This window comes from Cucumis sativus, chromosome 6, assembly GCF_000004075.3.
Source record: "Cucumis sativus cultivar 9930 chromosome 6, Cucumber_9930_V3, whole genome shotgun sequence".
In the NCBI taxonomy this organism is placed as follows: Eukaryota; Viridiplantae; Streptophyta; class Magnoliopsida; order Cucurbitales; family Cucurbitaceae; genus Cucumis; species Cucumis sativus.
Window position 1 is genome coordinate 20,039,677 of NC_026660.2, and position 23,137 is coordinate 20,062,813.

A 23,137-nucleotide genomic window follows, 5' to 3' on the forward strand; every position below is an offset into this window, starting at 1 on the left:
CATATAACATTTTTAATTTTAGTATAAATAGGGTTGTAGTTTCCACGTTTTGAAAAAAAAAATCTTGAATTTGAATGAAATTTGTATTGATTGTTATCTCTCAAGCTTTATGTTTTTCTTTGTATTCTTGTGTTAGAATGTCATGTTTAGGACTTTCAATCTAGTTTGATCAATTAGATTGTGGAGAGTTCGAAATCTTGAAGTTAGGAACAAGTTCTCATTTCTTCTCGATCTTTGATCAATCCTTTCCAAGCCAACATCTGTTTAGCTTTCTTGAGGTTTCGTTAGCCATTTGTTTAATCAGAGTTGTTTTTATTCCTGTTGTGAAAATTCACCTAGAATAAGAAAAGTTCTTAAACGTGATCAAGGTAGTTCCACTTATCATTAAATTTTCGAATTGGTTAGAAAAATGATCCAGACCAATTCAGTTAGTGCAGACTCCTTGACTAACCTAACAATTCTTCAAAACTACAAAAAACCAAATAAGTTAGATAATGAGAGGCAAATTAGTTCAAATATAGGAATTTTAAGTAGAAACAACACTAATAAAAAGTATTACATTTGTATTTTGTTATGGGAAATTGTATTATATTTGTAATTTTGATTGTAAGAATGTTTTTGGTTCTTGATGTATTTAAGTTTCTCTGTGTTGGATTATTTTTAATGGATTGAGCCCTTTTGCATACCTTCATTCTTTTATAGCAAATAAAGATGGATAGTATATTTTAAGTGAAGTAGCCAACTAACTTACAATATCAAGGCATGCTCATAGCTCAATATCAAAATTTAGTTGGACTACTTAGACGGTACCACCTCAGTAACTAATCATCTTAACCTTCTTCCTTAATCATAATAAGAAGTGTGAGATTATATTTCTTTCTTTGCTTTTGTTTCTCATATGTTCTAGGCCAATTGTAATGGATAGAAATTTTAAAAATAATAATTAAACATATAGAAACATTTTTAAAAATTACAAATTTGCTCATTTAAATTAATGACATTTTTTTACTTTTAAAAGTCAAACCTTGACTGACGATATATTCAAATGTGATTTGAATTTCAGAAAAATAAATGCGGTCATGCTCGGGAGGTCGGAATTAGTCAAGACGGAAAAAATGGTAAAAAGTCAATATGTTAACTTTGACTTGTATGGTCAAATGACCATTTTATCTTTTGATTAAAGTTAGTAAAAAAATTTAATTAATATTTTGTTGGATAATCTCACTAACTCTTAGTGGGCTGTGTGGAGGCTCATCGTGTAGCACCATAAGCCCACTTGAGTAAATATATTGTTGCACACAATTAGCTAATTCATTTTTGGGCTAACTGGAAGTTCATGATGATGACACCATAAGCCTATTAAAAGTGGATGAAATGTGGGGTGTTGGACTTTGATGAATTCTAGATTTGCCATAGTTGCATGTAATTAGTCTATTTAAAGATTATTTTTTCAAATAGAGAAAACTTTTGACAATTTTAGTTTATAGTTTCTAAAAATTCAAAAGAAAACTCACCAAAAATTTCATCTTTCTATCTCAAAAATCCTTCATTCATCGGGTTCCACAACCCGATTTTAAGTCCAAAGAATAGCGGATTAACACTAATGATTGTCCAATTTGTGTTCGGGTGAAGATTGGGTGTGATACGGGAGCTTCAAATTAGGTATAGGGTTTCCTTCACTCTAATTTAGCTAGTTTAATTTAACCCTAATATAATTTAATTAGGATAGTAATGCATGTTAACTTCTAATAAGATTAGATACAATTAGGGTAAAATTATATTATCCATTTTCCGTCATTCATGTCTACCGTATCCATTATTCTTATGGTCAATAGGTGTGATAGAGCAATATTTGTAAGATAGTATATATATCATCGATAGACTTTGACAGATTTTGTTCTATTTGTAATTTTTTAATATATTAAAATTCTGGTTGGTCAGTAGATCAAATATTCTCGTAATTTGAAGAAGAGTAGCTTTAATTATTATTGATTATATCAGTATTTTATATGGTTACACTTATTTGATTTGAGACAGAGATAATAATCTAAATTTGATATACGTACTATAAATTCCAATAATTCAAAAAATACTTTATATAAATATGTATTTGTGTATTTATTTTATTTTTATAAAAAATTGAATGAGCATACCCCTTTGAGAACCAATCAACCTATTTAAGAATCTCTTACTATCCACATAACCCATATAGGCCATAACTAGTAAAACAAAATAGAAACCAAAACCCTAGCATTTTGCACAAAATTAAATCATCCAAAAAGATTTGAAATTGATGTATCATTGTGTTCTATTGTCTTTCATATATATATTGTAAGCCGATAAGTGGTAATTAAAAAAGATCAGAGGAGTGTGTCAAACTGAAAACATAGGGTGGTTGAAGAAGGAGGGTTTGGACCAGCATGATCACCACAACTCTAGGGCTTGTAGGGAATCCTCATGCAAGTGCATCTCCCAACTTGTCCAAAGTGTCCAATACATCTGTTTGTAGGTTCGACCTCTTTCTCCAGATATATACATATAAGAAATATTAGATACTGTTTGGATGAGCAGATTCTAATTCCTTCGTTTTTCAGCTCACTTCCAATCCTATTTCTTAGGGTTCACTTTCATTTCAAATAAACAGAAACCCGAACTTATTATCAAATAATTATTTCACTATTATTTATACATACAGTTTTGTTTAATGTCACTGTTTTTTGAATAAGCAATTCTCCAACAATTCCTAAAAATTGTTTTTCAGAATTAGAATGAAAATTTTTGTTTGTATAAATGGAAATTGAGATGCTAGTTTTAATTTAGTATATGAAAACAATTAAGTTGTTTTTTTTTCTAAAAGAAAAATTGCAAAAAGCCCAATTACACACTTAAACTTTTAGAATTAAATCTTCAAACATATACAAGTGTTAAAATTAGACAGTAGTATGTTTTACACTAATTGTATAAATTATAATGATTTTATAAGTTTGAGCTAGGTTCAAATTTTATTATTTGGGAGTCCAAGTTTTATAATTAGTCCAATCTGGAAAGGATTCCAATTTTTACAATTAAAAGTTAAAAAACTTAGATCTTTATTTATTATTTTAATTACATTCAACCGTAATATATTGTTTCCCATGATTTAAATTGATTTGTAAAAACCAACCTATATAACCTACTGCTTCTTGGAGTTAACGTACAATTTAGTGTCATAAATCATACGTTGATAAAAAAAACACAATACAATCCTCAAGAATAAATATGGTCATAATTCATTTTGAACTTAGAATTAAAACCAACAAATACAATAGAATACTCTAATTCCATTAATCACAAATACATAAATAGAAAATAAAATCCAAAAAACCCAAGGTAGAAGCGATACCTTAGTCCATTATCGACTTGTCAATCAATGGAGAATATATATTGTTTTAGTACATGAACTTATAAAAAATATGAAGACGAATGATTAAAAACATGTGGAGAATCGATCAGAACAACTGCATAAAATCAGTATAGCGTTGCGGCATCAATGGACATCCTTGCGCAATCTGAGTACGAAGTACCTTGACTCTTTTGGTTTTTCATAAATTTGGACTTCGGCGGAGCATTATTCCTTACACAGCGTCGTGCATATAGACACTGTTGGGCTTCACAACACCATAATGCTCGTGAAAGAAAAAAAGTTATTTCATCGTCTTTTCTTCTTGATTGATGAAATTTGAGTACTCTCTTTTCATCCATTTTAGTTCCACACATCCATTATTTAACGCATAAGTTATACCTTTAGTACGCTGAAACCTACTTAAAGTCAAACAAAAAGATAAAATCCTAAAACAATTTTGAATCAAGCAAGATTGATAACATGTATATTTTGGTTGCAATAATATCCATCAAATTTATATTTTTCTTATCCACTGTGGTTTTAGTATGGTTTGTATAGCTCTCTTAAAAATTTGAATTCTTTCTTACATTTAGAAATGGAAACGAATGTACTATTTGATGTGGGTATGCACTTTGGCCTACAATATTAAGTGGTGAGAAGAAGAAGATTAAAAGAGAGAACTATGATCAAACCCCTAAATAATTAGTAAAGAATGACACATTACAGTTTGGTTCTGTATATCCAATAGAACTGAGATCACAGCCTGCCAGCTTGGGCTGGGACATTGGCATCACTCAACCCAAACTATATATATATAAACAAAAATTAATATAAATAATATTATACACACACACACCCACTGGAAAGTGAGAATGAAGTTGGGCATTATGTCTTTTGGTCTCTGCATGGACTATGGACCCTTCAAAAGACCAAATAATTTATAAGGATATGGGTCTTTGTATTACTTTGTCTATCCAACCCCTTTTGGGGTCTTTCTGTTTTGTTTTTTGTTTTTCCATTTTTATATTCTGATAAAAACTTTTCTTATCTGTACATACAAGGATCTTGTGTGATGGAAAAGACTTCATAAACCCCAAGAGAAGGCCATGCATGCATTTATTATCTCTGCTTAACTCTCTTCTTTTACCAAAAATACCATAAATGAAATCTAGGTTAACATTTTCATAGTAGCTTCATCATGCCTCGAAATATAATGTGATGCATTCCTTAAGACAAAACATATCTTGAAGTACTTTTAATCGTTGGAGAAAAGTCATACTAACCTTTAAAAAATGAACTTAAAACGGGTGATTAACAACATTAAGTGTGACCCATGATGAAAAAAGAAACATTGTTTTCCTTTGTTATATATATCCTAAGTTGAGATGTCTTTTGGATGTACCTACTAATCACTCTCGTGAATAGTTGGAAAAAAAAAAAGACATCTTTTTTTTTGTTATGTTATTTGGCCTAACACATTTTTGTTTATTTTATTTTTATTTTGAATTAGGTGATGAGAGAATTAATCAACACATATGTGATATAACCATAAGTTATTAGTTTGGAGATAGAGCTTTATGTTTAAATACACAAAAAAATATGAACGCATATGCATATTTGAAAGCTTGGAAATGATAAAAGATAGTCACATTTATAAAACACTCAATGGGTTATTTTTACTTTGAAAAGTCAGATTTTGACCGACAATATATTCAAATATGATTTAAATTTTGAAAAATGAATGCAGATTCACGTTAAAAAGGTTGGAATTAGTTAAGACAGACAAATGATAAAAAGTCAAAATGTTGACTTTTGAATTGAAAAGTCAAAGTTTGATTTTGACTTGAGCAGTCAATTGACAATTTTGTCTTTCAACTAAAGTTAGTAAAAAAATTTAACAAATTTTGTTGAATAATCTCACTAACTCTTAGAGGAATAAGTGACTAACCTAGCTCAACTAAATTCCACTAATGATTGGTTGAACGTGAGGTGTTAGTTTTGATGAACTAATTACGTAAACTTTTGCATATAATTTAGGTTATTTAAAGTCCTTTTCAAAGGTGGAAGACTCTTAGTGGTTTTTGTAATTTTCCACTTTAAAATTTCACAAAATGTTTTTTTTTTTAAAAAGAAATCCACATGTGGAGTAATTTTGATTACTTCTCTTCCAAATTTCTATCTCTCCCTCTCTCACAAATCCTTCACCCATTCGGTCTCACAACTCGTTTTTGAGTCTATCAATACTAGCTAGTGGTGGTCCGGTTCGAGATCGTGTGGAGATTTCAAGCATCCAGAAGCTACAAAGGTATGAATTTCATTAACCCTAACTTCATTTTAATTAGGATAGCAATCCATGTAAATTTCTAATATGACTAGATGCAATTAAGGTAAAATTGATCCTTGTTTTCCACTGCGTATGTCTACTATTTTTATCATTAACTTTGGTGCAAACATAATCATCTAGATTAATACTGCACCTTTTTTTTCTCTCACTAATTTGGGAAAGAACTTTTAAACCTATAACAATTCAAGAGACATCCAATTTGAAATGGAAACCCATGTTTTAACAGCCTAGATGAAAAATACATATTCCATCAATAATGCTATATATATATATATTTGTCACAGTTTGTTGCAATTTGCAACTAAAAAGTCTTCCCAATTTCATATGGAGAAATGAAGTGATACACAATGCAAGTAGGTGTAGTTAACAAATTTTTGACAATATATAAATGAAAAATCATGTGTTTGCGTACAAGGGGTGATGTGAAGTTATAAAACATCAAAATGGTTTGGTTGTCTAAAAACCGAAGCATTATTTATGGAATTTCCATGTCCAAACTTCAATCCTTTAAACCCATTGACCTTTCCAAATGAGCCCCCCCCTTTTTGCTTGAACTTGTGAAATTGACCTTTATCCAACTTTGCATAGCAAAAAAAGGAAAGGGCTGCCTAAATTTTCTTGGTTTTGGATTATATAAATAGGCCCATTTGGGATTTTGTGGCATTGCATTATCCTTATCACTGCTTGCACTAAAGTCGATTTGAAGAGAGTAATTAGAGTGAACTGAAAGATGATTAAAAGAAATGAAATTAGTATAAGAGAGAAGAGTGGTAAATGGAGGAAGTCCTACAAATATACAAATGTACAAAATGGGGAAAGTTAGAAGAGGAAAGTACAAGAATGATAGCGAAATTTAGTTGAAGGGATAGGAGGAGGAGGAGGAGGAGGAGGAGGAGGAGGATAGGATCTTTATTATTATTATTATTATTGGGAATAAAGAAATAGAAAAGAAAAGGGAATTATTGGATAGGATAGGATCGAACGAACCCCAAATCGAGGATATTTGATTCGGTTTTTTCACTATTGTCAGACACGAACCGGATGCCCCACTCTCTTCCCCCACCCGGTTCGTCCTTTTGGGGATCCACGCCTGATCTTTTTCCGTCACCGTCAGGGTATTTCCGACTTTTTACCCTTTCTCCCCCCCCCCCTTACTGCCACTTCCAAGTTCCAACTTCGAATCTACGCCTTCCTTCTCTCTCCTCAATCCCATTTCTCACTCTAAATTCCCCCCCCCCCACCCACCATGCTTCATTCATCCCTCTCTTTCCCTCTCTGATTCACCGGCACCGCCCTTCGCCCCACCGGAATTTTCTTTTGCTTCGGGTTCGTTGCTTCTCTTTCGGTTTTTCTTTCTTTTTACTGGAATGTTTGATTTGTCTGTAGTTTGCTGTTTGTATTCTTTTTTATTCGTCTCTTCTTCTTTCTTTGTAATTTTTTTAATTGTTCTTTTCTGTTACAAGTTTCCTTTTTAAGTAAGTAGTTTTGTTCTTACTGATTCATGAATGGTTCTTTTGGAAATGATCAACTGTTGGGGGATTTTTTTTGTTCTTCCCATTTTTTGGGGAAGTGGGTAGAGTTTGTGATTTTGAACTGGCGGTGGTGTTTCTGAGTTTGGAGGTGTGGTACTTGTTGACTGTGATGAAGCTCTTGAATTTTGTCAGTGAATAGAGACGTTAACATCATAGATTCTGAGCTTAACTTTATCTACTTGCCTTGTTTTTTCTTTTAACTGTTGCAATGATTGACTGCAATTGAGTGGTATATCTGTTGCGTGTACCTTGTACTGGATGTGAATTGAAGATGGGAATGTTCCTTTTGACCTTAACCCAACAAATAATTAAAAAAGGTTTTATGCGAGTTTAGCCTGAAGAGAACTAACAGCTCTTCTAGCCTGAAAAAGAAGAAAAAATGTAGTTCTTGCTGTCCTTTTGCCAATAAATACAACAGTAGCTCTTGCTGAGATTACTGGAGCTCATTAATTCAAGTTTGTGAATGTGATAAGATTATGCGTTCTTTATTTCCCATCATTCCGTATTTCCTTTCTTAATAGTAATGGGGGGTCTTACTTTTCTTTTTTCTTATTTATTTTTTTCAATTGAGTTGCTATTTTGGATCTCATAAAACTAGAAACAACTTTGTGGTGCTTCTATACCAAAAGGTTCTTGTTAAAATATTTTAAGTTGAAGCTTAAATTAGAAGTTTTTATTTTGTTAGGCTTGCACCTCAAAAGATACTTTGAATGTTGGTGGAAATGAGAATATGTCTTTATACTCATACCCCTTGAAGCCCCTGATTGTAATTTACTTTAGAATTGTTTTCCTACTTGGTCCATAATTTTTGCTTGGCTTTCACCTTATTTCAGGTTGGAAAAACATGTCTTCCTCTAGACCTAGCCAGTCTTCTAGCAACTCTGGCCGGTCAAGACATAGCACCAGAATAATTGCTCAAACATCTGTTGATGCGAAACTCCATGCTGATTTTGAGGAATCTGGGAATTCATTCGACTACTCAAGTTCAGTGCGTGTCTCTAGTGACGTTAGTGGAGATCACCAACCTAGGTCAGACAAAGTTACAACAGCTTATCTCCACCATATACAGAAAGGGAAACTTATCCAACCATTTGGTTGCTTATTGGCCTTAGATGAAAAAACATTCAAGGTTATTGCATATAGTGAAAATGCCCCTGAAATGTTGACCATGGTCAGTCATGCTGTCCCAAGCATGGGGGATTACCCTGTTCTTGGCATAGGGACAGATGTGAGGACTATTTTCACTGCACCTAGTGCTTCTGCACTGTTGAAGGCCTTGGGCTTTGGGGAGGTTACACTTCTTAATCCCATCCTGGTGCATTGCAAGACTTCTGGAAAACCCTTTTATGCAATTGTGCATCGTGTTACTGGAAGCTTAATCATTGACTTTGAGCCTGTGAAGCCTTATGAAGTCCCAGTAACAGCAGCTGGAGCCCTACAATCATATAAACTTGCAGCCAAAGCAATTACTAGATTGCAGTCCTTGCCTAGTGGGTGCATGGCTAGGCTTTGTGACACAATGGTTCAAGAAGTTTTTGAACTAACTGGTTATGATAGAGTCATGGCTTATAAATTCCATGATGATGATCATGGGGAAGTGATCTCTGAAGTCACAAAGCCTGGTCTTGAGCCGTATCTTGGTTTGCATTATCCGGCCACTGACATTCCTCAAGCTGCACGCTTTTTGTTCATGAAAAATAAGGTCCGCATGATTGTTGATTGTCGTGCAAAACATTTAAAAGTGCTCCAAGATGAAAAGTTACAGTTTGATCTAACTTTATGCGGATCAACATTAAGGGCTCCACACAGTTGCCACTTACAGTATATGGCAAACATGAACTCAATAGCCTCTTTGGTTATGGCAGTTGTGGTTAATGAAGGGGATGAAGATGCCGAGGGCCCTGCTTTGCAGCAACAAAAGAGAAAGAGACTATGGGGGTTAGTAGTATGTCATAATACAAGTCCCAGATTTGTTCCTTTTCCTCTTAGGTATGCTTGTGAGTTTCTTGCTCAAGTATTTGCTATTCACGTGAACAAGGAATTGGAGTTGGAAAATCAAATTATAGAGAAAAATATTCTGCGTACACAGACACTCTTATGCGACATGCTAATGCGTGATGCTCCTTTAGGTATTGTGTCAAGGAGTCCTAACATAATGGATCTTGTGAAATCTGATGGGGCTGCCTTGTTATATAAGAACAAAATTTGGCGATTGGGCATGACACCCAGCGACTTCCATTTGCGGGACATTGCCTCGTGGCTTGCCGAATATCATATGGATTCAACAGGGTTGAGTACTGACAGCTTGTATGATGCAGGATATCCTGGAGCTCTTGCTTTAGGTGATGAAGTATGTGGGATGGCTGCCGTGCGGATAACTACTAATGATATGATTTTTTGGTTTCGGTCTCACACTGCTTCAGAGATTCGGTGGGGTGGAGCAAAGCATGAACATGGTGAGAAGGACGATGGCAGAAAAATGCATCCAAGATCATCTTTCAAGGCTTTCCTTGAAGTAGTGAAAACAAGAAGTTTGCCTTGGAAGGACTACGAAATGGATGCAATCCACTCTTTACAACTGATCCTTAGAAATACTTTTAAAGATACAGATACAGATGAAATAAATCGAAAATCAATTCAAATGACACTTGGTGACCTTAAAATTGAAGGGAGGCAAGAATTGGAATCAGTAACAAGTGAAATGGTCAGGTTAATTGAGACAGCTACTGTGCCGATTTTAGCAGTTGATGTAGATGGGTTAATTAATGGGTGGAATACAAAGATTGCTGAATTGACTGGACTCCCTGTGGATAAAGCTATTGGCAAGCATTTGCTTACGTTAGTGGAAGATACTTCTGTAGAAGTTGTCAAGAAAATGTTGTATTTGGCATTGCAAGGTATTTCGGTTTAGTTTTACTCTTCAACCATTTTTATACTTCGACCTATGGATTATAATAAGTATAATCGCTGGAAATACTAAAAAATGTGGTGGGAAATTATCTTTTTAGTTTTATATGATCCATATATTTTAAAAGGTGATATTTTACTTCTAAACTTTTAAAGGATTGTTCAAGATAGTCTAAAGGTTGTGAGTGTCTTTGTGTGTGTGTGTGTGTTTGTGTTAACTGTAGTTATGCAGTGAAGTGTCTGTTGGATATTTTTGTGAACTTTAATATATTTGGTTAATGGTGATATGTTTTAATTTTCTTTTGTTTACCTTGTTTTTTTTTTGTACACAAAGAAGTATAGATTTGTTGATTTAACGTCACATTTTGGTCTGCTTTTGACTTGTTCATGCCCTTACTGTTTTCCTGAAGTTTTTTTTTTTAAGAAAACTCCCCTTTCCTTTTCTTTTATAAAAAAAGAAGGGTAGAAAACAGAGATCTTCTTCCTTCTACACTCACCCACCATATAGAGAGGAAGAGAAGTTCAGAGCTGACTCCATGTAGATACATAGACAAACAAGATCATTACTTAATGCTTTACTTCAGTGTTTTGCAAGTTCATGATATGAGGGGCAATGTGATCTTTTTTATGCCTACCTTTTTCCCTCTTTCTCAACAGGACAAGAAGAGCAAAATGTTCAATTTGAAATCAAGACGCATGGTTCTCATATTGAGGTTGGCTCGATCAGGCTTGTTGTAAATGCTTGTGCAAGTAGGGACTTGCGTGAAAATGTTGTGGGGGTGTGTTTTGTAGCACAAGATATCACTGGTCAGAAGATGGTTATGGACAAGTTCACTCGATTAGAAGGTGATTACAAAGCTATTGTACAAAATCCCAATCCATTGATCCCTCCAATATTTGGTTCAGATCAATTTGGATGGTGCTCAGAATGGAATGCTGCAATGACAAAATTAACTGGGTGGTCACGGGAAGAAGTAATTGATAAGATGCTTTTAGGAGAGGTATTTGGTGCTCACAAGTCATGTTGTCGTTTAAAGAATCAAGAAGCTTTTGTTAATCTTGGGGTTGTTTTGAACAATGCCATGAGTGGTCAAGATCCTGAGAAGGTTTCCTTTGGCTTCTTTGGTCGGAACGGGATGTACGTGGAATGTCTTCTATGTGTCAATAAGATCTTGGATAAGGATGGGGTGGTTACAGGAGTTTTTTGCTTTCTGCAGCTTGCTAGTCATGAGTTGCAACAAGCACTAAATATCCAACGATTATGTGAGCAGACTGCTTTGAAGAGATTGAGAGCATTGGGATACATAAAAAGACACATACAAAATCCTCTTTCTGGGATAATCTTTTCGAGAAGATTATTGGAACGTACCGAGTTGGGAACAGAACAAAGGGAAATTCTGCTTACTAGCTTACACTGTCAAAAGCAAATCTCCAAGGTTCTGGAAGAGTCTGACCTTGATCAAATTATTGACGGGTATGGTGGTTTTGATATATATAATATGTGTAAAATAGGTCTCTTTCAAGAATTTTGTTAAATTCACCGGAATTTTGTTACACATCAGTTTTTCAACAGTCCAGTTTTATACTTCCTCTCTACTTAAATTCATGTTCATTTAGACCGTCTTTGTGGCTTATTAGTAGTTTCATCAACTTTATGGTAGAAGTACTAAATTATATGCAAAAAGATTGGCCATTTGAATGTATATGAAGGTTGGTATATTTGCAGTGGCTGGTTACGGTTATGGGTGCACTTAGGAGAACGGATTCATGTGCCATTGTTTAATGTATTTATCTTTATTTCTAGAATTTTGCATTTCAAAACACAATTCTTTTCCTCTTTGTGTATGACGGTTTATTTATTTCTCTTTCTTGGGGCACAGGTTTATTGATCTGGAAATGGTCGAGTTTACATTGCATGAAGTATTGAAGGTATCAATCAGTCAAGTGATGATAAAGAGCAAAGGAAAGGCTATCCAGATAGTTAATGAGACTGTAGAAGAGGCCATGTCCGAGACCTTATATGGTGATAGTTTGAGGCTTCAACAAGTCTTGGCAGATTTTCTATTGCTATCAGTTAGTTATGCGCCTGCAGGAGGCCAACTGAAAATTTCAACCAACTTGACAAAGGATCAATTAGGAAAGTCGGTTCATCTCGTGCATTTGGAATTCAGGTAATAGCTTTGATTACAAAATAGATAGACTATACTTGGATCCTAACCTTTAGGATTATTTCACTTTCAAAAAGGTCTATTTCGGTTCCCAAACATTTAAAAAAGGAATAGTCATTATGAATCTCACCATTATTTTTCCATGGATTGTCTATATATGGATAATATTAATTTACGCATGTGTTGAGCTAGGCATGTATTAGAACTAGGTACCTTTCATGATTGAGGTGGGTACCAATATGTTGTTTTTTTAAAAGATAAAATCATTAATGACCTATATAGGTTGAGATCGACTTGGGGTGGAGGAAAATTAGTTAGCCAGAATCAGAATGAATACTTTTTAAAAGCTGACAGATTCATTTTGGATTTATAGACTATAATGATATATTGTATGTGTGAGAGGAGGCCCGTTTGGTAATCATTTTGTGCCTATAGACATTCATCTCCCACTAAATATAAATATCATATAAATATCATGCTTTATTATCTACTTTACCTATATTTTGAAAAACAAAGCAGAAATTTTAAAAGCTTATTTTTGTTTTCGGAATTTAGAATTTATATATTTAAAAAAGATGCAAATCATAATAAGAATGGAATAGGCTTAATTTACAAAAATGATAGTAAAAAACGAAATGTTTACCAAATGAGACTTTAGTTATGTGAATTGTAACAGTGAATTCTTTGTTTCATATATTTCTTTTGACCTATTCTGAAGAAGTATGGTTTTTCACACCCACATTATGAAGTTGCATATATAACATTATAAACTTGCATTATAGCTATAAGCATTTGATAATAGCTCAATAAAGCAAAACTATTTATTTTGGAATAGGATAACGTATGCTGGAGGTGGTATACCCGAATCGTTGCTGAACGAGATGTTTGGTAGCGAGGAGGAGGCTTCTGAGGAGGGTTTTAGTCTACTCATCAGTAGAAAACTAGTGAAGCTAATGAATGGAGATGTAAGATACATGAGGGAAGCAGGTAAGTCAAGCTTCATCATAACTGTTGAGCTTGCTGCTGCACACAAGGCAAGTATGTAGGCAAAAGATTGCATTCTATGTTAAAGTTTGAATGATGGGAATTTGCAGCGGGTGATGATTTTGTATAGTGCTAAAGTTAAAGTTGTTTCTCTCATTGTCAAATTTCCAATCTCCTTTGACCTTTTATTGAAATACAATCTAATTTTCTCATTACTTTATTTGACTCTTTTGTAAGCACTACTATTGTATAGTTGCAGTAATTTCTTAATTTTTCAGGTCTTTCTAATCTACTTTCCTTTTTAATGCCTGAATTCTCTCATTATTATTCTCTATTTTGGTACTTGCACCTTTCTCAATAATTCCTTTGGTCCACCTTTAAAATCATTGTTTGGCTCTTTAATCAATTTTTGTACCTATCAAATTTAAAAAGCAGAATTGAAACAAACCAATAAATGTCATTATTTTCAAAATTCCTTCTTAAGTGTCATTAACAACTTGGTTAAATTTGACGAAATGAATTCCAAACTCCTTACCCAAACCTCCATGAATCTATCCACGTGGTAGTCCTCTTCAATACTATTATTATGGTAAACAAAATTTGAATGTAGCAAGAAGGGGTTAGCACTAAAACAATGAAATACAAATCCTTCCTCTCGTAGGCTAACTCTTAATTACTTCCATGAGAATGAACAGAAGACATGGATTTTGCAGAAACCGAAGCCGTGGGGCTGGTGGCTTCCCTATCCACATTACCAAAGTTGGCTTTTCCGGTCAGCATTTTGATTGCAATTTGAGCAACCTCAGCGAACCAATCATCCTCCGGCAAAGCACTTGACCACAAAAACAACAGAACAGAAAAGTTTTTTTTTTTTTTTTTTGCTTTGTTTTGTTTTTCAAAGGATAACTCATAAATGGTTTATATATTAATCAGATGATGGGAGAAAAAAGAAATGTGGTGGTACCTGTAAGGATCTGTACCCGTAGAAGCCAACGAGTCTATGGCTCTTCCTATGATGTTCTTGATGACTTGATGCAAATTCCGAGATAGATATCGACCTTGTGACGAGAATAATATCACGAACTCCATATCTAAGTAGAACTACCAAACCACATATCAAAAGTTAATGTCTAATAGTTAGGTGATAAGAGTGAGTTATTAATAACGGTAAACATAGAATTGAACCAACCGAATAGCTAAAAGATGGAAGAAAGAGATAGAAGTTATTATTCTTACAATAACGATTACTAAAGTGGTTTGGTTGGTGTTGAAAGGTGAGAATTATGGAGAGGTAAGAAAAACAAAAAACTAATTTTGTATATGATACCTTAGTTTGTGTTAAGAATAACATAAAGTTTAATAACCACTCATCTGATTAGGTCGTTGATAGTGCAACTTTGATACATGAATTTGTTCATATTCTTTCTATTGTAGTCCATCAAGGTCTAGATAGAATGGTGAAATTGTCTAAAGACACCCAAGAATATTAGTTAATTAGAGACTAGTAAGGATTGATTTAGTGTTGTGGCATGTGATGTATGTGTGTATATAATGTTAAAATTGAATATGATCTCTACGAGTAAGTAAGTTAGTATTAATATATATATGTTAGTTAAGAGAACTTACTTGCTGAAGGCCGAAGGGGCCCAAAGGGCGAGGCCCTTCTTCAACCTCTTCCCAAAAAGCTTGATCTTCAGAAAGCCACAATATCACCGTTTCGGTCAGTCTCATCAGAAGAACTGTCGCAAATCTCTCCCTTCCCACGAACATCTCCGTTGCCATACTTGCAATCCTCGTCAATTTCGCGAACAGCCCCTGAAATCAAACCAACCATCACTTTCACTCTCAACTCTATCACAAACCTTTCTTCCATCAAAATCACCTGAAATATCTGCGAAGGAAACCACTCCGGCTCTTCCAGATTCTCATTCCCGTCCATCGACAAGTACATCTGTGCATTTAGCCGCGTATCTCCTTCTTCCGTGAATATCAGTTCTAGGGCGTGCTGCCGGCAGAAGCTATCCCTCAGTCGATCCACCGACCGCTGCAATCTCCTCTTCCATTCTCTCTGCTCCGGCACTCGGCTCTGCCTCTCCGCCGCTTTTCTCGGCGTTTCGGTTCTGTTATGTGGAAAAAGCTTGGTTGCCGCTCGAGGGATCAACTCATCGGCTAGCAATGAGGCGTTGGCTAGTAGAGCTATTTGTTGCGCTTCCGTCTCGGCTAGGCGTACGATCTTCGTTGCCGATCCTTCTAGATTCATCTCGTTTTCGACTGAACTTGGGAGAGCTGTTATGAGTAAATTGAGGTACGAGTTGAATACTTGAAGAACTCCTTCCAAGGTTAGTGCATCTAATTGTAGGCTTTCAAGTGATCCCATATCTTCTACAAATTCCTGAAATCATATATATCATTCATTCTTCAACTTCAACATTCAATGTACTTCATTCTACTACCTTGTGAATCTCAGATAAGATCGATTTGGATCGGATTTTTGTAAAAAGAAAAACAAGATTTCAAATCATAACGGTTCTCAAATTTCGACTTAGAAAACAATTTTTTGAGAACATGGTCAATCACGTGGCCACCTACCTAGAAATTTAAATTAAGTTTTCTTGTAGGTCTGGCGCGGACACTGATGTAAAGGAAAAACATCCAACTAATTGATACCACATTGAAACATAGAAACTATAGATTTTATGTCAACTTCTCCCAGGAATCTTAGTATGCAAGCTTAAGAAAGCCATTTACGAATCTATATACTTCGATTGACTAAAGTAGGCATCGAGAGTTAAGAATTCTTAAAGAAATCTAGCCTTGTCCGTCTTCTATGTGGTACACAAGAAACTTAAGATAGAAAGGATGATCTCAAGGAACCATAGGAGAGGTTCTGAAGCTTAGGAGAGGAGAAAGTTTCACTTTTGTTAGATTGTGTGGCAACGTGATCCAACGTCAAACTGAATCTTACATTTTGTGTACATCCAAACACACAAATTCATTCCAAATCGTAAGAGATTTAAAAAATTTGCCAAGGACTATTAAATTGGTAGTTTTAAAAAGCTTATGAAATGTCATGGATTACTTCAACTTTTTGAAAGATAGAATTGTTCGTTTAAACAAATGACAAAGTTTTAGTGTGTGTTTTTTTTTCTTTTTTAATTTAACCAAAAGGCAAAAACATACTAAATTAAGTTTTCCCCTTGACTTGTAGATGAGTATCGAACAAAAAGTGGCATGAACGCAAGATCATTACCTGAACCATTGTATTAAATCTATGTGCACTTCTTGAAAGCTTTGGCTGTGACACAACAGAAGCGAGCGAAGAAGTCGAAGATGTTCTTGGAAAAAGTCTAGAAGCAACAGGTGAATAAGCAAGCAACCAATCATCTGCTGCAGCTAAAGCAGCACTGCTCTGTTCAATTCTCCTCAAATTAGCTGTTATGGCATTCTCAATAAATGGCCTAAAATGCCTATACAACACTGGCGTAAGTGCCAACCCACGAGCTTCCAAAAGCGAGCAATGCCCCATACTTATTTGTACACTCTCAGCTGCAATCCTCAAACTCCCCACAGCTGCCGATGAACCTATCACATACCGCTTCAAAAACACAGCAAAACCATCCGTTTGTCTCACAGACCAAGTCACCAACTCTGATGCATAAGCTGGCTCTTCCCCGAACACAGCCAACGAATCATTTGCCGCTTGAGCAATCGTTGAGAACACAAACTGCGATATCGCTGCTGTGTATACCCCTCCCCCTGAGTTGCTTGATGTCCTAAAACTATGCAAGCTTCGCTGCAGTTTCTGTTGGTGGGAACTCAGCAGCAACATGTGTGCACGTGAACCATCCCCGAGCTTTTTCAAAGCTTGAGCAGCAGAGCGAAGGTCCACGCCTCGTGTGGAAGGTTGGGAAATTGTTTGCTCAAGGAGAGAAGCTAGTTTTTGTCTTTGGTTTCGAATGGCAGTTTGTAATGTGGAGAGTGCAGAAGCACTCAATGCCTTGCGACAATTAGAATCTTGAGCTATTTGTTCGCCTTTGGCTAAAGCTGCAAGAGCTTCGTCCATTCGTTTCTCAACCAAGAGAACTTCAAGGTTGTCTAAAAACTCCACCAACCATTCATCTGTGGTGGGGAGTTCACGTGTTTCGTTGGAAGAATGGTCTTGAATTGAATCTTCAATATCTCGAGAAAGAGATTCAATGCTTGCTCCTTCAACTAAACCATGAATAAGAGCTGCTTGAGTGGATAAATGATTTCTTAGTAAAAGAAGTTCGCCTTCAAGATCTGTAATCTCTCGAGATGTACTGATGATAAGACGACCAAGAACGGAGAAATTGAGAAAAAAAACAAGAAACAAAATTAGAAAAAGGATAAAGGAAAAAAAAAAAAAAAAAGAAAGATTGGAAATGATGATCACCGAATGAAAGCTCCATAATTGGCATAAACGCTTTTACGCATTTCTTCAGCAGAGGCCTTCTTGAGGTCGATAAGGTAAGAACATAAATGCTTAATTTCCTTCTCGGACATGGTATGGCATTTGGAGGTGACATAGGAATCAATGTCATATTTAGAGGATTTGAAGCCTTTTAATCTGTCTTTGAGGGGGAGATTTGCTTCCAGTTCTGAAGCATCTCCTATGGATGAGAACGAACCTCTGGCAAACGAGGAATAGGCTGAAGAATCCATGGTTTTCTATTTTGTTAAATTAGAAGGGAAAAGAGGAATGGGTTTTCATGAATGCAAGTGGGTTGACGCCATCGGAGGAGGTTGGAGGAAGAGGAAGAAGATGAAGATGAAGATGAGGAAAGATCCAAATGAAATGGAAGCTTTTGGTTGAATTCAAAGAGATAGAGAGATGGTTTGGGTGAATTGGTTATGGGGTTGTTGAGTTTCTCATGGCTTTATACTTCTGTGTTTTCAAAACTAACTAATTTATAAACACTAAATAAAAGTTTTTTTAATAAAAAAAATCACTATATGTAGGAAAACGATAAGAGAAATTCTTATAGATTGGGAAATATAGAAAAAAAAAAAACTTAAACATAGATTTTTGTAAATAATTTCATTTTTACTAACTTTATAAGCTTTATATAATAATTTATTTTAATTTTTTAACATATACCAATAAAAAAAAGTCCATTTTGTTCGTGGTGTCTTTATTATAGAAACAATTCTAGGTTTGAGATAATTTCTTGTAAATTTTCTGTACAAAATATGTTGACATGAGTCGTGTTGGTTTTTGAAGATATATTTCACAAGGATAACATAGTCGAGATAAGGAACGTAGAAAATTGTCAAAACAATAAAGATGTTGAATTCAAATTTTTTCGGATCATTAAATATATATATTGGTCGCTCTCCCTTGTAACTTCTCTACTTTTTATGCTTGCTAAGGCAATCAATAAGGCATCAAATGACAATATGGAAGAAGAAGAAAAGTGCACTAACGCTAGCTACGCTACACACACAACAAAAGTTCCAAAACTTATCTCCCACTATACAAACCCCACTAAACAAGGAAAATTCTTCCCTCTCATGCATAAAAGAAAATAAAAACTAAAAGAAAGAAAAAATTCCCATGTAACCTCTACCATATAACCACACATATAGCTAAGCTCAAAATATATACACTCCAATTATCCCACCATCTCTCACACTGTTCAAATCACAAATGGAGGAACTCTTCTTCTCTTCTCCTCATGCATTGCTAATAATCCTCACAACATCCTTCCTCCTCCTCCCCTCCATCTCCTCCCAAGCTTGCCAAAAGACCTGTGGTGACATCCCGCTTCGTTACCCTTTCGGTAGCGGCAGCGGGTGCGGTGACTCACGATTCCACCCTTCCATCACTTGCAATGATCATCAACAACTAATCTTCACAACTCACACTGGCTGCTACCCCATCTCCAACATAGATTACACCAACCAAGTCTTCTACATCTCCGACCCGACCATGTCGACCTGCGCTTGCAACCAACCGAGCAAAGGGTTCGGCCTCGATTGGGATGCTCCTTTCACCTTCCACGGCGACACCATCTTTGCTCTACTCGACTGCTCAAGCTCCTCCCCTGTTTACTCCCCAACCGGTATGTTCAACGACCGAAACAACAACAACTCGTCTCGAGTGTCGCTTTGCGATAGCAGCCGTGGAATGCCGATTTGTGGATTCTTGTATGGGTGTAAGCCAATAGTGAGCCTTAATATTCCAATATCAGGGTGTTGTGTTTATACACCTGTGAATTTTGGGCCTTCTTTTGAGATGGATTTGGAGAAGCTTAAGTGTGGTTCTTATTCTGGGTTTTATAGCTTTAATGGAAGAGAATCAGACGCTGAGAGCTGGAAATATGGAATTGCTATTAAGTATAAGTTTGCAATCGACAATGTTTATCCAAGTTGGTGTTCGAGTTGTGAACAGAGTGGTGGGGTTTGTGGGTATTCAGGTCCCGTTGATTCATTTATATGTAATTGTCCTCCTGGATTTAACACAACTACTAATTGTTTCTTTGGAGCTTCTTTCAATGGCGTTTCTAAGCTTCTTCCAAACCAACTTCCATGTAAGTTTTCTTCCAATTCACCTCCTTTTACACCTCTGTTTCTTCTGCCATTCTTGATGATCTTTTACCATTTAGCTTTTTGAAAATAATGTTTGTTTTGAAAATTGTTTTAAAAATAAAGAAGGTAGAATAAACAAAAACAAGTTCTTCGTTTTTACTATATTTGAAAACATGTTTATTTTCAATTTAAAATTCAAAATTTGTATTTTGCTATTAATTTTAAAATGTAATACTTAGGTTCATAATTTCTAAAAACCAAATTTAAGAACGAATAAATCGATAGTTTATTGTTTTAAAAAATAAGCGTTATATTTCAAGAGTCATTTTTTAAAATCTTTTTTAAAATCAAGTATATCAAATATATTTTTATATTTTTTTTGTATTTTTTGTTTTAAAAAAATTTAAAAATGAAAATGAATCATCAACCAAACTTGTTTATTTTAAAAAAATTAGGGTATTCCACTAACAATTAAAATTTTCTTTAGAATTGATAAAATTGTTTTAAGATGGAAAAAAAAAAAAAGTCTTAAAGTTTATTCTCCAACAGGAAGAAAAAAAAACTTGAGTATCACTTTAATTATAATTTATAAATTAACACATAGAGAGTCTTTAAATTAAAATAAAACTTTGTTCATATATATACATATAATGTATTTAACAAAAATACTTTTTTACAAAGTTACTCTTTGAATTACTAAATAAAAAAGTTTATTTTATAAAAATGGAGCTCCAATCATATAATAAAATCTGACCTTCCTAAGAACAGCATAACAGAATGCAATTTTTTCTTTTAAAAAATATATTTTGTTTTAAAGTTAGAAAGTTTATGTTTTTTTCCGTTTTTAAAATTTTCTGTTTATTAAAAACAAAAATCATATACGTTTAGAAATTGTTTTTTTTTCCATAATTTAGTTATCAAATACATCTCTTCGAAATCAAAAATAAAAAACCCGAAAAGGGAATGAATCACCAAAGGGTTAAATTGAAAACTAATTAACATATTATTCTTTCATATATATTTGTGCAGGGATTTGTGTGATTATTTTCTCAGGATGGCTATTGGTTTGGTCTTCTTCTACGTTTTAGCAAATAACTTCGAGCCATTTACATCAGCCATTGAAGTATTTGGACGGAGAAAATGTAGCTTTAATTTCTTCTTTTGTTACGTGGGAAGTCGAACTTCTAACTTTCAACATTACAACGAGTAGTGGTACATCAATCATCATGTTGATTTAATTTAAGTATGATTGTTTGTGTTTTCAAATAAAATCAAATTTGGTGTTGAAAGGTGTTAATTAAATTAAAGTAAGATTTTTATGAATGATTTTATATAATATTATTGAATGAAACATTATCAGAAAAAAGAAAAATAATAAGGGGTGATGGAATCAGGTTCTCCTTTTTTTATGAGAGGATAATGATTCTACAAAATCCACTAATGGGAATCGTTTCATTTTCTCATACTTTATTGAGCATATTCCTTAAAGTGAACACCAACATACAAAGGCTACCAAAAAGTTTTATTCTTCTTCATAAACTTTGGTTAAGTGCTTTCATATATAGACTAGACTTGTTATATCTATAAAGAGATACTTATTGATCTGAAAATGAAAATGATAGGGATTTAAAATACATATTAAGTGAGTAGAAGTGTACGTAGATCAATTTGGGAAAAGTGGTTCTATGTAATATGATCAATTGTTGTTTGTCATATATGTTGCAAAGTGGGGTACTGATACTATGTGTCCTCTAAAGGGCAATGATCTCTTAGAAAGAAAAAAAACAGTTTGAAGTGTGTTACAATTTCTTACTAACAATGCATGGATTTGGTATCTAATTTCTCAAAGAAAAAGAAAATAGGTTAGAGCATTTGGATATGAATTTGTGCACCTAAGAATGTGGCTAACCATCTATAAACCTTTTCAATGAATTAATAAGACCTAGTTGGTTGTCATTATTCAAGATTTGGCACCATCAACTGCAAAGTTGGAAAAAGACAGAAATCTTATGGATATCCATTTGATTATTAGCCAAATCTAATCTCATCTAAAATAGCATAAATCTTCACCCAAGAGAGCTTGCATTGCTGTAAGAGTTCATATGAAAATAATTTGAAGAATAAAGTTAGAAAATTCTTTGTTCCCTTCAATTAATTCTATCATTAAGGCAAGGACTTATAAACAATCTTTGGTCTAATGAACACATAGCGTACGTCTCTGCCAAGAATGTTTGAGATACTATGGTTGACGAGGGAACATATCAAAAGTGACCAAGATGACCATATGCTTAATTCATTATGTCTATGAAAGTTTAAAAACTTCCAAAGCTGAAACAACCGTCAAATTTAACATTCTTCATATTACCAATCCAAACCTTTTGCTTTATGTGAGAAAATCTCACGAATAAAGTTAGTTAATTATCAAAAAGGTTTTAATTATTTAATTATTTATTATTGTTTTGTGTTGCAATCTCGATGGAAGAATTAAAAGAAAAAACAGGAACATTTTAAAAAACAACAAGAAGTTAAAAAAAAAGTCTTCAAAATCAAATAACGCGTACGTTATTGTAAAATCAGAAAGAAAAAACAACGTTTTCTATATAGGGTCCACGCTAATTAAGCATAGGTTTAGGTAGTCATTTTCCATTAAAACTTGAGAAAAAGACATGTTTCCAATGGAATGGAATGGACCTCCAATTATGGTCATTCTTTGCAATTTCTTAACATTGTTTAGAGACCCAATCTATAGGAAGAATTTAATTGCAATTTGAATAGTAAAATATGTTTAAAGAGAGTTAGAGAGAGACTTCTGGAATTGGAACTTGACGTAGACTATGACTTGGTGCGTACGTCGCCTTGTCCCCAACGCGCACGGGGGCACCACATTTGAGTGCCTTTCTCAACTTTCCCATTCTCCCATTTTAGTTCAAATTTCAATGCCCAAATCAAAATGTCTTCCATACTTTTCCAACCTAATTTTCTATTAATAATACCTTTCTTTTAACTCTTATTAACGTTTCAAAAATCATGCTTAAACTATCTTCTTTGAGTTGTCTCGACTTTGGAGGGTTTTAATAAGCTTTAGTCGGATATGGATTTAAATTATGATCAAAGTTTTTTCAAAAAATATTTAAAATTAATTTTCTCAATTACAAATGGATATATACATAATATATTTAATTATAGGGTGAATGAAAGGAACAGAAAGGCAAGAAGTTTCTGATGAATAATGATATATAACTTAGTCAACCAAGCAATCTCTCAATGCTAC

General features: G+C 34.2%; 3 protein-coding genes across 3 annotated transcripts; 2 read left to right on the top strand and 1 right to left on the bottom strand.

Annotated features, from left to right (window-relative positions):
- The first annotated feature begins 6,902 nt into the window (after nt 1-6,902).
- On the top strand, nt 6,903-13,622 carry LOC101208491 (phytochrome A). Its single transcript, XM_004146705.3, has 5 exons — nt 6,903-7,052; nt 8,092-10,155; nt 10,823-11,639; nt 12,046-12,336; nt 13,169-13,622. Exons 2-5 carry the CDS (start codon nt 8,103-8,105, stop codon nt 13,377-13,379), a joined length of 3,372 nt encoding a protein of 1,123 aa, XP_004146753.1. The 5' UTR covers nt 6,903-7,052; nt 8,092-8,102; the 3' UTR covers nt 13,380-13,622.
- A 226-nt stretch (nt 13,623-13,848) lies between these two features.
- LOC101219344 (exocyst complex component EXO84A) lies at nt 13,849-18,375 on the bottom strand. Its single transcript, XM_004146748.3, has 6 exons — nt 17,732-18,375; nt 16,568-17,618; nt 15,200-15,709; nt 14,944-15,132; nt 14,282-14,418; nt 13,849-14,149 (listed from the first exon to the last, which is right to left on the bottom strand). Exons 1-6 carry the CDS (start codon nt 17,998-18,000, stop codon nt 13,987-13,989), a joined length of 2,319 nt encoding a protein of 772 aa, XP_004146796.1. The 5' UTR covers nt 18,001-18,375; the 3' UTR covers nt 13,849-13,986.
- Nucleotides 18,376-18,452: 77 nt separating this feature from the next.
- LOC101208733 lies at nt 18,453-21,155 on the top strand. Its single transcript, XM_004146706.3, has 2 exons — nt 18,453-19,868; nt 20,896-21,155. The coding sequence occupies exons 1-2, from the start codon at nt 18,986-18,988 to the stop codon at nt 20,952-20,954; spliced, it is 942 nt and encodes a 313-aa protein (XP_004146754.1). The 5' UTR covers nt 18,453-18,985; the 3' UTR covers nt 20,955-21,155.
- Nucleotides 21,156-23,137: the final 1,982 nt, after the last annotated feature.

Bases quoted from the DNA above. Each gene is read 5' to 3' on its own strand.
- LOC101208491 (XM_004146705.3), top strand. From the start codon at position 8,103: ATGTCTTCCTCTAGACCTAGCCAGTCTTCTAGCAACTCTGGCCGGTCA. The intron at 10,156-10,822 runs GTATTTCGGTTT...CTTTCTCAACAG, and splicing joins GTTGTATTTGGCATTGCAAG to GACAAGAAGAGCAAAATGTT. The intron at 11,640-12,045 runs GTATGGTGGTTT...CTTGGGGCACAG, and splicing joins CTTGATCAAATTATTGACGG to GTTTATTGATCTGGAAATGG.
- LOC101219344 (XM_004146748.3), bottom strand. From the start codon at position 18,000: ATGGATTCTTCAGCCTATTCCTCGTTTGCCAGAGGTTCGTTCTCATCC. The intron at 17,619-17,731 runs GTGATCATCATT...TCTTATCATCAG, and splicing joins AATTATGGAGCTTTCATTCG to TACATCTCGAGAGATTACAG. The intron at 15,133-15,199 runs GTGATTTTGATG...GTTTGATTTCAG, and splicing joins TTCCTTCGCAGATATTTCAG to GGGCTGTTCGCGAAATTGAC.
- LOC101208733 (XM_004146706.3), top strand. From the start codon at position 18,986: ATGGAGGAACTCTTCTTCTCTTCTCCTCATGCATTGCTAATAATCCTC. The intron at 19,869-20,895 runs GTAAGTTTTCTT...ATATTTGTGCAG, and splicing joins TCTTCCAAACCAACTTCCAT to GGATTTGTGTGATTATTTTC.